The sequence below is a fragment of the Megalobrama amblycephala genome, linkage group LG2, assembly GCF_018812025.1.
Source record: "Megalobrama amblycephala isolate DHTTF-2021 linkage group LG2, ASM1881202v1, whole genome shotgun sequence".
NCBI classification, from domain to species: domain Eukaryota; kingdom Metazoa; phylum Chordata; class Actinopteri; order Cypriniformes; family Xenocyprididae; genus Megalobrama; species Megalobrama amblycephala.
In genome coordinates, this window is record NC_063045.1 from 15,950,082 (window position 1) to 15,963,698 (window position 13,617).

The following is a 13,617-nucleotide window of genomic DNA, read 5'->3' on the forward strand; positions in this document are numbered from 1 at the left end:
TCGCCTTTAAAACTTCTCCCACACTTTTTTGGAGGGCTTCAGCCAAACCGAAGTGCAACTGGATCAGTTGTGTGGAGGATTTGGTCTGGCTGAAAGTCCTGCTGAGGGAACATGGTTTGTGTGTGTGAAATAGAGAGAGAAAGTGGTGGCTCGCGTGTCCCGGGTCTGTCAAGCCGCTGTAAGCAAGCCAGAGGGAAGCGAGAATGGCTCCTATATCAATTTATTTCTCTCTTTTTCTCTTTGTGACAGTAATGAAAAGGCATGTCCTGGTAATTCGCTCTCGCGCAAATACACTGAGGCGGGAGAGGGAGAAATACATTCGGGCGGGGGATGGAAGAGGGAATATCATCTCACTTAGGAGGAAAAATGAAAGCGAGAGAGGAAAGAGGGCGGTAAGTGGTTTACAGAAGATAAAAAGCTCAGACAGTGGAGCGGAAAAGGATGAATGTAATGAAAGGGGAGAAATGGGATTTTCTTAGCACTGTTTTCCGGTAATTACGTGAACAATAAGTGAGGTAAATAGCACACTAGCTTTGTTTGTCATTGTGACCATTATTACGGTCTCTGTGTGGTAAATATATATATATTAACGTGTGCGATTTTTTTTTTTTTTTTTTTTTTTTTTTTTTTTTTTTTCAGTTTAAATATTTAATGCAATTAAAGCAGCATCCTTTTTTTCCCCTTATAATTTGGCTAGCGTTACATTATATGATCACGCTCTTATTCACGTAAATGCTTTTAAACCAAGCGCCACTAGACAAATGAGAATGCACTGTTTGTGAATGTCGTGTCTCTGGCCCTGTTTCCACCTGGAATTGAGATATACATTTTGGTCGATTGGACAAGTGGACGATGCTAAATATAGGTGTAAATGGGGTGTAAAACGTTTTGAGCTTGTCCACTTTCGACCACTTCCCGAGGTAGTCGAAAACGCATTCGACTGGATTGCTTTTGTAGTGGAAACACTTGTTGTCAAATGCTTTCAAACTGCCACTAGAGACTGCCTTCTCTCAGTCTACTGACCTAATGAGTAAACATGTGAAGCGTGCTAGCAAGATGGGATTTAAACTTTGTCGGCTGAAGACCCAAGTTTGGTTTGAAGACTAAAAATGTACCAAGCACAATGTTCTCTCTCCATTCCAGATTTCTAACACGCACTAACCATGTTTAGCCGGTCTTGCGGCTGCTCTCCATATTTTCGTCATCTATGTGTGCGTTCATATGTAAATTGCGCAAGCTTATTTTGTCCATTAAATCAAAAGATCTGAAAATACCCTTACATTTGCCCGCCCACAGACCGTCCCCTTAAAGAAATCATGACAGAAGTGGTTAAAAGTGGACAAAAGGGACAGATTAAAATACCAGGTGTAAACGGGTATGTGTCTCTCTCGTCCACTTGTGATCCGATTGACCAAAACGCATCATATACTGTATTATAATTTGCAGACATGATTGATTTTAATATAGTCTGTATCCTTAGGGGCCATTTACACGACACTGTTTTAACTAAAAACGCAAAACCTTTTATGCGTTTTGACCGTTTTGTTGGCCTGAAAACACAAACTTTTGAAAATGGGTTTCAAAGTGCAAGTTTTTGAAAATGGTGACGTAAAAAAAAAAAACGATGACGTCATTCACATGTGCATTACATGTTTGTTCTATAGTGTTTTATCACCATCTAATGGCCTGCCAGCAGATTACAGTGTTTTTAGTAGTTTTCGCGTATCCATGTGAATGGGGATCGTTTTGACAATGGTGACGTCTGTACACGTAAAACTCAAAGAAAAAACTTCTCCGTCATTTAAACGTGCCCTTAGATGCCTTTTTGTAACTAGATATTTATGGTAAATATCGAGATACTGATTGTAAAATGCCTGAAAAATTTGAGATTTATTTAGCTGTATCCCCCAGCCTTAATTGTCACCATTAGCAGTAAAACCTGTACATGTTAGATGTTAATTGAATCCAGATCCCAAGAAAAAAATCCTCTAGATGAGTTTTAACAGCGCACATAAAATGCTACCAAAGCATAAAGCGCATTAAGAGTTTGTTTGCACCTTCGGTAATAACATCTGTTGTGTAAATTGAGACTTAATCACAGTTTTCCAGTGATGTAATATCGTTTCTTTTTATGAGATGCTCAAATGAGGCTTTCATTATTCCAGATGGGCTCTCACACTTAGACTAATATGCCGTCTCGGCACATTTCTTGCCACAGACGCATTTCTCTATAGCCTTGTGCTTTAGTAATAATGATGTACGAATGGTGTGGCCATCTGTCCCAGCATGATGTATTGTAGCCCAGAGATGACCTTTGTGGCGAGTGGCTGGCGCTCTTCGGTGTGGGTTTTTTGCAGGACCATGGCTAACAGGCACTGATGCGCTGCCCTTTGTCAGCCTGACTGGGTCTGACAGGCATGCTGGGACCGCAGGAGTGATGGGACAGTTAATGCAGAGCATTAGAGTCATACAGTGAATGGCCAGAGTGGTCTCAAACCAGAGTAGATAGTTGTGCACCTGTAGGTCTATAGAGTTAAAGAACAAGGTATAGATCCATTAGGTTTAAGCAGTGGGGAGGTTTTTTATATATATATATTAAATTTACAAAAATAAATTGGATACATATATTTTATTTATTTATATATATATATTTATCAATTTATATAGATATAATATGCCCATCAATGCGCTTCGTTCGTGTTACGGAAGCCAAGAGATTTTTCAACAATGTCACCAAAGAAGAGTGTTTTTGTTTCTGAGGGAAAGAGAACCTTTTTCAGCTTCCCAAAGAACCCAGCGTTAAGGGAACAGTGGATGGAGTTTGTTTTTACAGTTGTGCGTGTATGTTTGTTTGTTCCCGGAATTTCCCTTTGTAAATAAGTCCCAGTTCGTTGATTTGCAGATTGCGGGCGGTGAGTAAAACTGCATCAAATGTCTGTGTTTTGTTGGCAATTGGCGCGCAAGTGCATAAAATGTAAACAACGCAAACGTTTTTATTCCCTTTTATTTATAATGATGTCGCAGCTTGCAGACGATCTCTACGCAAAAGCTGCACGCGCTCGTGACTCTTTAGCTTTGCCCAAAGCAGGCACGCCTCCAGGAGCTCGCCTTTTTCCGGAAAGACTCGGTACAACGTATCTATCTTTTATAAATATGATAAAACTAAAGACTTTTTGAAGATATGAAGGATGCAATACTACTCTACAGGTACTCAAGATTAACATGAGATAGGTAGAAACTGTGTGTGTTACCTACCCTTTTAAAGAATAATAACACACAAAAACAGTATATTTTAAATATTTGATGTTACAAGTAGGAAATATCCAGAATCAGAGCAGCTATCAAACACTTCAGTCTTCACTGCATAATTTAGATTAAAATATAGATAAATTTTTATGAATTTTTATTAATGCAACAAAAATTATTCAATTAAGAGCAGTGAGTGGTATTCATTTGTTCTTTGATTAACATTAATGACAGACTGAAGCAGGTTTATTAGGCTGCTGTCACTTGAAGATCTGACGCACATGACACATCTGCATCTGTTTTCTCAACTCTTTGTGTTCATTTAAGACTTTTACTTAAGACTGTGCTTACAAGGATACTTGACAAAAATGGGCCTTTTGGCATAATTTTGTGTGATTTTGTCCGTTCAAGCATGAAAGAGAACTCAATGCGGTAGCACAATTCGACAGTGGCAAATGCTACCAGCATCATATTCATGTGGTTTGAAGCTTTATTATCGTCCTTACCTACCCCTACCCTTCAAACAATGCAAATATAGTGTTGGTAGCACAATCTAATAAGCTTGCCTTATTCGTCAGAACACCAAATTCGTCTGAAGCGGCTTTATGTGCACACGAGTCATGTGTGTCACACAGAAGATTCACAGACAGCGCTCTCTTTTGTGTCTTGTGGCACTTGAATGGTTTAAAAGCATTTGCATGAATAACAGCGTGATCATATAATCTAACGCTAGCTAAAGGATGACGAAATAAAACATATGCTGCGTTAAATGCGTTAAATATTTATAACACATTAAACGTGTGTTTTTGCTTGTATAATAATGTTTTAAAGGTGCCGTAGAACGTGTTTTCAAAAGATGTAATATAAGTCTAAGGTGTCACCTGAATGTGTCTGTGAAGTTTCAGCTCAAAATACCCCATAGACTTTTTTTTTTTTTCATTTTTTTTTTTAACTGCCTATTTTGGGGCATCATTAAATATGCGCAGATTCAGGCTGCGGTCCCTTTAAATTCTCGTGCTCCACACCCCCGAAGCTCGCGACAGCCTTAAACAGCATAAACAAAGTTCACACAGCTAATATAACCCTCAAAATAGATCTTTACGAAGTGTACGTCATGCAGCATGTCTAATTGCGCAAGTATGGTATTTATTTGGATGTTTAAATTTGATTCTGAATGAGTTTGAGGCTGTGCTCCGTGGCTAAAGCTAACATTACACACGCTTGGAGAGATTTATAAAGAATGAAGTTGTTTATGAATTATAAAGACTGCAAGTGTTTAAAAAATGAAAATAACGAAAGTCTTGTCTCTGTGAATACAGTAAGAAACGATGGTAACTTTAACCACATTTAACAGTACATTAGCAACATGCTAACAAAACATTTTGAAAGACAATTTATAAATATCACTACAAATATCATGATATCATGTCAGTTATTATTGCTCCATCTGCCATTTTTCGCTATTGTTCTTGCTTGCTTACCTAGTCTGATGATTCAGCTGTGCACTTCCAGACGTTAATACTGGCTTGTGTAATGCCTTGAACATGAGCTGGCATATGCAAATATTGGGGGCGTACATATTAATGATCCCGACTGTTATGTTGAGATTCGCCTGTTCTTCGGAGGTCTTTTAAACAAATGAGATTTATATAAGAAGGAGGAAACAATGGTGTTTGAGACTCACTGTATGTCATTTCCATGTACTGAACTCTTGATATTCAACTATGCCAAGGTAAATTCAATTTTTAATTCTAGGGCACCTTTAATGTTTTTATTCTTTTTTTCACTTGGATGCCACAGTATTAAGGTGGTAGTTCAGTTTGTCTTTAGTTGGTTCATTAAGAATTACACTGGATTATTTGTGAAATCATCCAAATTATTGGTGGAATTAGGTGGATTATTCACAGGGTTAGGCAGGTTTGAAGGAGGATTAGCGGGTCCACGCTCTGATTCTGGTTCTCCAGATGGGACCATTGTACCGCGCCAAGCATCAATAATGCACAGGGAGCGGGGCGAAAGAGTGTGTGACATTCTGTCTTCAATAATTCACCAGTCAGCGGGGGGACGTATGGGCCCGCCTGTTTCTTTTTCCAAACATCACCCAGTCGTGTTCTTTTCGAGAGGGCGCATGAAGGGGGTGGAAGTGTCGGATGGTGGTCTGTTTATAAAGATGTCACACACCTCCCCTTTGGCCTATTCTTCATCTTGTAATCCTGTTTGAGAGTGTGATGTGCTTGTATGCGTTACAAGGCGCCCCATGTAAGTATGTGAGTTGGGATTGAGATGATATGGAATTTTTGGGCTGACATTTTTAATATTTGAGTTTTAACCTATGCTAAATAGCTAATTAATTTTAAAAAGACTTAACAAATAATTGAGAATAAGCTGAATTAGGACCAGACCTTGTTTAGTCAAATGTCTCAATGGAGCGTACCTCATCAAGTCAAAGTTCTTCTTGTAATTCAGTACATTTTGTGAAAGTATGGGAATTAGCAAGCAGCCAATGTGACTGAAATGTCACAACGGCCCCTGTTTGAGTGCGTGAGTATATGTGTTGTTAATGAGATTTATGGGATTGAGATGTTAATTAGATGTTGAGTCAGCTCTCATATTGCTTTTCCTGCCTGATAAGCAACACTGACATCGGTGGATTGTCTCTCTTTTCTCTGTTATCTGTTTCTCACCATTCTCTCTCTGTCTTTCTCTGTCTGTGTTACTCGCTGTGTGGAGAAATAGATATGAAAGATCTGACCGAGCTGCCATGGCCTCCTCCAGTCGGACAGCTGGAGGAGGAGCCCAACTGTGGCGAGCAAGGTGAACTTTGACCCCTCCTCCTCCCCACTGCTCCCCCTCCAGTGTCCTGCATCTGTCGAGCTCGCTGAGTCACTGTATTACTAGGAACCTCCCGTTTGCTTCCCATTTGATTTAAGTCACTCCCGCTCAGTGCTGCTCTTATCACGGTAGCATGTGATGAGTGCATGAGGTCAGTTCTGTCCTCCGGTCGTGTTTTCACTGGGGATGCACCGATAATTCTACTGATACAAGCGTTTTTTTTTTTTTTTTTTTTTTTTTTTTTTTTTTTTTTTTTCGTTAATTGAAATGAAACTGAAATAAACTAAAATAAATATCTTGGATGAAAAATTTTAACTTGAAATTTAGAAATGTTGCCTATGTAACTAATAAGTGCAAGTAGACATACTAAAAATATTACAACTGAAATAAAAATGAAGCTACTGTAAATAATTTAAAAAAATTCTCTAAACTTACCTGTACTGGCTGATACAGATAAGCTTATTGTTTAGTCAATAAATGGTTGATATTGTAATTGTAAACTGTTTTGTCTAAAAAAATTAAAAGACTAAAAACTAAAATCAGTTGTTTTTTAAATGCGCAAGTGAACTTAGACGTTACAATTTTATAACATATTGCATGAAAAAATGGATATTAATTTTGAGATTTGCGAAAGATTACATTTAATAGTGTTTGTAAAGATTAAAGTGTAACGCTACAAAAAGGGTGAAAAAAAAATAGAAAATTGGCAGTGTTACAATGTCAGTAGCATATGTAAATGAACAATGTTACCTGGACAGAGAAATTCACGTTTATTTGTCAGCAAAAGTCCACCGAATTACACATTTTGGACTCTGTGAAAACCCTCCGTTCATTGTCATCCAGTTTGAATTGTTGATGACTAACAGAGGTTTTTCGTCACTGCATTCTCTCCGTATTTACAATTCTTTGCAGCCTTTAACCACTACCTACAACGTTCACTCTTTGAATTCTCGCACCCAAGTGAACACCATTATGACTAAAAGTTTGCAAAGAAGTATTTCCTACTAAAGCAAGGTGGTATTTGACTGTGGTCAAGCATATTCAGTGCCAACTGGTGGGAGTGGCCTTGGACGCCATCCAACAGTGCATTATGGGTATTGAAGTTTTTCTATTTGGCAAAAGAGAAGACAACAGCCTTATTTCTGTTTTCTCTAGTCAGGTAGTTTTTTTTTTGCCTTTCTACTGCAGCCAAGTTTTATTAAAAGCCCATTTTGCCAGTGGTGAAGTACCCCTTTAAGTTTAAGTGAGCCTTAGATGACGGCAAAGATAATCTGAATGTAAAAATATGCAAATTGAACATTTTAGAATCAAATGCCTATCTAATGACAACCAATGAGGTACTGATAAATCGTGCATCCCTAGTTTTCACACTTGGTTTGATATGAACTTCAGTTCGATTAACCTCTTCCATGGATCAGCAGGACTCTTTTCACATTATATTGTTTTGCTCTGAACCCTGGTACAATTGCGTTATAAATGTGGCACTTTAATTTCCTACAACCCTCCTGTTTTATTACTCTTCGTTGCCCTGGTTTAGACCCCTGCTTTGCATATCCACCTTTTTTTTTTTTTTTTTTTTTTTTTTTGGACTGTCTTAATCAGGCATAATGCAACAAACTTATTTGTTTAATATCAGATATATGGAATGGAATTTCTGACCATTGACATTTCACAATAGTTGGCGCAACATGACAGTTGTCTGATTAAAAATTCTTGTTGCTCATCCTGTTGCATTCGCACTGTGCCACAAACCACATACATCATTTGAAGCATACAACTGAGACTAACATGAAAGAGTTTAATCAATTGCCGGTTTGTTGCGTCATTCCTGGTTAGGACCCAGTGATGGAAAATCTACTGTGTTTTTGTTTTTCAAACAACTATCTTTAATCACTTTTGCACTGCTGTTTGATGTTGAATTAAGTCTTTTCGTCTCTCTCACTGTGTCCTTCATACAGTGCAGTTTGAGGGTGCGGAGTGGGACCGTTCCTGTTCTCCCACAGAACGCCTGAGGTGTTCCAGGCCTCCGCAGACCACAGGCAGCATGAAGCTACGCAAGCCCAGCGATCCTCATTCCATGATCGGGGAGAGAGTGGATCCCACCCTTCCCCTGGAGAAACAAGTGTACGTCCAACATGTCGCCACAAACCATTAGAGGTTTGAAGAAAAAAATTGAGAGGACAAGACAGCTAAGCTAAAAAAAAATGCCACAATTAGAATGCTATCATATAATGTGATTTGCTGATCCTCGTGTCGTTTCAAACTTGTATGTGCTTTCATTCTTCTGTGGAACATGAAAGAAGATATTTGACAGAATATACAGTTGAAAGAAGATATGGTGACAGAATATACAGTTTTGACATTTTCAAGATGCTAAATGGATGGTGTCTCAGTGTAATGTCTCGGGCCTTTGGGAACGTCAACATAGTGTGTTATTATTTTATGACTTTGAGAATGATTTATGATGGCGATGTGCATGGTTACTCCAATAGAAAGTGCAGTCAAGTGCGTCCAAAATATTGCTACAAATTAGTCAGCTGTTCAGGATACAAAATTCCCCAGACACATCACCCTCAGTTAGACAGCAGCTGGGGTCTCACGGGGAACATGCCACAACAGTCACAAACATACTAACTCTCAAAATATTTACTGGTGTCATATTCCACACATTTGTAGTATTATGAAGTTGGTTAAAGTTTCTTGCACCAAAATCCATGGTAATTTAGTTTTGTTTGTTTTTTTGTTTTTTTTTAAACATTTTCCACCTGGACCCTTAGAATTAAACAACCTGTTTGTGAATGTTAGATCTGCAAAATTTTAAAGATCACGATAGTGCACGCTAAATGGAGTTGTTGCGTCTCATTCACTAAGGATGCGTACGCACAAATTACGTGAAATCTACATACAGATTTTTTCACAAACTAACATCAATAACTTTTGTTCTAAAATGTATTCTAAACTCATGAAAAATGTAGGAACAACTGAAACCATTCTTACGCAAAAATTACATACTCTTGGTGGCCTTAAACATTAAGATGAAATGAAATCTTGGTGGCCTTTAAACAAGATCATAGATATATAATATATATATATATGAGTAAGAAAAGGTGCATTACTGCATTATAGCTCAAGCTGCAAGGCGTGTACAGCTGGCTAATCAGGTGTGTAATGTGTATATAAAAGGTGTTTGTTGCATTTGAACTTGTTCAAATCTTGATGCACATGCTCTCAGTAAATGACAAGCGGTTGCTTATTTAGAATACTCCGAATTCATCAACATTAGAAGAGGTTACGAATAAATTCATGTGCGTATGCACGTGTTGTGAATTAGGTGGAAAGTTTTTGTGAGAAGTTCAAATGTGCGTATAAATATGAATAGTGTACACAGTTATTAGTGAATGAGACCCGATGTCTTCTTCCGAATTGCCTGAAACGAGTCTTCAGTAATTCCAGTCATATCTCGTGTTCGACCTAGGTAAATTTGCATAATGCCAGCCTTTGGTCTTCATTGGCTGCCCATTAATAACATCTACTTCGACCCGCCCTCAAACACTGTAGTTGTAGCCGAGGCCTGGAAGAGTTTGGTTTGTGTTGTTGATATTGTTAAGAAGACGCTGTTTTCAGTGCTGCCAATGCAAATCCTTGCATACACTTCCAAAGGATGAGAACCCGGACTCGTTATGTTTCCGACATGCTGTAAGCGGTAGACCAATTACAACACACTGAGCCGTCTGACCTGTCAGAGCAGAGTACACCAATCTCAACAGACTGATGCTACGTCCGAAATCGCATACTGTCTGAGTAGGTACTACATTTGAATTTGAATTTACTTTCATGACCATTTAAAAAAATATGTTCTATATAGTATGAATGAAATTCGGATGTACTACATCTGCCATGCTGTTACTGTCATGTGACCTACCAGCATCATTTGCTTCGCTTCACTGCCATTTATAAATCCGCTCCCGTGGCCTCATGGGATAGTAAAGTGTGCATCGAATTAATCTTGGTGGAAGTATAGGTCATACGAGTTCTTCTGTTTTTCCAAATGCTATGAATTTGTGTGAGAAAAGAGGTGATGCTGCAATATATATTATGAGAAAATTAAAATGTTGTAAACCTATTGTTTAACAAAATTAGTAACCTTTAAAATAGCATAATAGGGGACTTTTATATGTTAGTGGATTTTGTTATGATTTGCTGACCTCTTTACCTGTGAAATGGCTTTGATTTGTAAACATCATGGTTTTGACATCACATCCTGTTGTCTTTCAGATGGTATCACGGCGCTCTGTCACGTTCGGAGGCTGAGTCTCTACTGACCCTCTGTAAGGAGTGCAGTTATTTGGTGCGAAACAGCGAGACCAGTCGCTTGGACTACTCCCTCTCTCTGAGGTACAGCACTGCCCCTCTTCCTCCTCCAACACAGCCACATTTTATTTCTCCTTTCCCTCCATTACCATTAAATGAAATGAGCAAATCTCATCCTCATTACCCCATTCCAGCTAATTGCCATGTGTTTTGCTTCATTTGTGTCTAGTTGTCTGAATCTTAAGTTGTTTTTGTTCTTCATTCTCACCTACAATTATTTTTTCACCCATCAGAAGAGTTCATCTTTTCAAAGAAAATGCTTAATATTTAATATATATCATTTTGTGAATTTTACATATGTAAAATTCTGTATATGCTGTATACTGTATATGCTTCATTTTTATATGTATAATATAATTTAAAAACACAATATTTATTGAAAGTCACTTCGTAGACTCAAATTTAGGTTTTTAAGCATTTTTTTTAAATTGCTTTAAACAATGTCTGTAGTAATACAGCATAATTTATGTGATCTATGTATGTGATATTACTATTAACTGTTGTTTGGTTACAATTATTAATGATCACTTTTTTTAGCCAATCACAAAATGTAGAGACTTTGCCTGCTGTCATGTGACTTTTTGCCATCAGTGTTGGACAGTATTACTTAAATTAGCCATTTATGTCTTTATCTCACATTTTAAAATATTTGTTTTTCTATTATACTGTTTTATCAAACTAATTATTTTTCTCATAATTTTGTTTTGAATTAATTTTCTCCCTTTCTCCCTCGGACAAAACGGGCTTGCTTCATTTGCACACTGATGTGCTTTTCGATAGGCTATCATCTAGAGCGATAGTGCTTATCTGGTCAAATCTCGCAGCTCTAATTACCGTCTTGATCCAGAACCCCTGGCCCCCCTCCCCTTTCTTCTTTTTCTTTTATTCTCCCCGAGCTGTAATCAGGCAGGTGAAAGGCTCTTCAGTTCACAAACCTGCTCCTGCCGGCGTTAATGAATATGAATGACCCGCAGAAAGCCGCAGACACAAGCGGGAGGCTTTTCACACACCTGAACACACTCAGTAATCACACACGCCTTGTAATGCAAGTGCACACTTCATAAGTCATGGCCAGAAACACTCCAGAACACATTCAACAACATGCTGAGACTTTGTTCACATGAAATCTGATTTTTACAAGCCCGATCCAAACCACATTCGCACAACAGCATCTGACAACTGTGGGAATGAATGAACTGTGCTGTCTGATGTCATAATGCTGTACGCCAGCGGCCTTAGAGGTCTGATCCAAATCAAAGTGACAGCGGCTCAGCATAGAGAGCTTTGAATGAGCCGCCATTGAGATTCACAGGCTTTATATTGAGCTTATAAATGACTCTGTTCGTCAGGTACCTGGTAGATAATACCTTTTTGGAGACGACAAGCTCCTTGAACACGTTAAGTCTTGAATTTCAATGTGCCGCTTCAGCGGTAGCTTGATTTTTAATAGGGTGAGAAAGATGTTCTCAGCCTCCTTGTGTTTTTATTCACACTCAGTAAGGTGAATTGTACAGTACAGTACAATGACAGCCTCAAACTAACCAATTACTTCCTGTTTCTATACATAGAAATCCAGCAGTTTGTACAGAGCCGTCTTAAAGGGGAGGTCTAGAATAATGTTAACGCTGGGCCGTGCTGAAGTTATTATATTCTTATACATCACTCAGATTGTCCTATTTATTGTGGGTAGTCTTTTGTTCACCGGTGACCCAAATACGAGATTCACAGTCCCACCTAGGGATCATGTTATATTAAAGCTGTCAAGTCACGATAAAATGATTGGAATATATTTGTGGTTAGTTTGTTGTCGTCTCTAGTGATTTAATAATGCTATAAGGCAATGTTACTGTTTGATTACCATATTTATATACCATGGTACTGTAAAGAACTTTAAAAAAAAAATACCACAATACTGGCATGGTATCATAGTAGTATCAAAAATGTTGTATTACCATGATTTATTTTTATGATAATGCCTTGTTTTTTCCCCGGATCAAATTATTATTTAATTTTATTTGACGAAAAGCATTTATTTAATTTTTCAGGCTTTCTTTTCATAGAACAGCAAAGTAGTGTTTCTTTTGTTGAAAGCATTTACAGGCTTATTTTGTTGCTCAACATGCCTGAATATTAATAGTGGTTTTGCATGTTCTTTTTCAGGAGCTGCCAGGGTTTCATGCACATGAAGTTTAGCCAGTCCAAAGATGGCCGCTATATCCTGGGCCAGAACAGCCCTCCATTTGACACCATCCCTGAAGTGATCCACTATTACACCACACATAAACTCCCCATCAAAGGAGCTGAACACTTGTCCCTGCTCTTCCCTGTGCTGGTTCAGACTCTTTGATTGGTCAGAGCACTGCAGAGAAAACAGACGGCAGAGGTTTATGCCATTGGGAATGAAGAGTTCTTGGATGAACATTCAACACATTCAGCAAAGACGTACACCAACTTTTGGGTCCCTCACGTCTTTGATTGTACAAAAGCATCTGGTTGAGGACACAGACTTTTCCAATAGATACTTCAGATCCATTTACAGTTAGATCTGTTCACGTGCCAATTCACATACTTGTTAATAATTCACCAAATGAACCTTCTGTGAACTGTACCAGACTGGTGGCAGCAAGACCTGTTGCTTGTCTTCAGTCGTCTGCCTGTGTAATTCTCTACTGGGATGGTGGATTAGCCACTGCTGATGTTTATTGATCGATTAGCAGCCTCTTAGGATGAGCAGACGAGTCTCTGCTCTTTTATAGCTGCTGTAAAAGACATTTCCACACGGCTGTTTATGACTATCCTCTCTTTAAAATTTGTAAAGCCTTTTGGTTCTAGAAGACCCTTGAGACCACACACTAATGTTGTTTGGTCCACTCAAGACTCTAGTCCTTGGAAAACAAGTTTAATTCTTACATTATCTTTGTTAGACCTCAACATTGTCAGTGTGGCTGGTCGTAGATCAGTGTACGTTGGCAAATTTTAATGTTTGGGACAGTAGCTGAAACCAACTGATCAAATGATTGATGTGAAGTTTGAATCATGGTCACTCACAGAGATGTTCCTGTAATTGGTATATTAGGTCACAGAAACAGTAAAATGCTGAACGTGTTTCTTTAACTCCTGTTTGTAAACTGATTTACATGTGTTATATAATAAACTTTCTAAAGAGAA

At 38.3% G+C, this 13,617-nt stretch overlaps 1 protein-coding gene across 2 annotated transcripts in view; it reads left to right on the forward strand.

Moving 5' to 3' along the window:
* The window catches only part of shdb (Src homology 2 domain containing transforming protein D, b), a 34,279-nt gene extending 20,662 nt beyond the window's left edge, over nucleotides 1-13,617 (forward strand). Inside the window, exons 5-8 of one of the 2 annotated variants that reach the window (XM_048183053.1) lie at nucleotides 5,983-6,060; nucleotides 8,037-8,202; nucleotides 10,354-10,473; nucleotides 12,610-13,617. In XM_048183053.1, the coding sequence (XP_048039010.1) occupies nucleotides 5,983-6,060; nucleotides 8,037-8,202; nucleotides 10,354-10,473; nucleotides 12,610-12,796 (551 nt within the window). In that variant the 3' untranslated portion in view covers nucleotides 12,797-13,617. The remainder of the gene's footprint in view (nucleotides 1-5,982; nucleotides 6,061-8,036; nucleotides 8,203-10,353; nucleotides 10,474-12,609) is intronic. The other variant, XM_048183054.1, reaches the window with a different exon arrangement.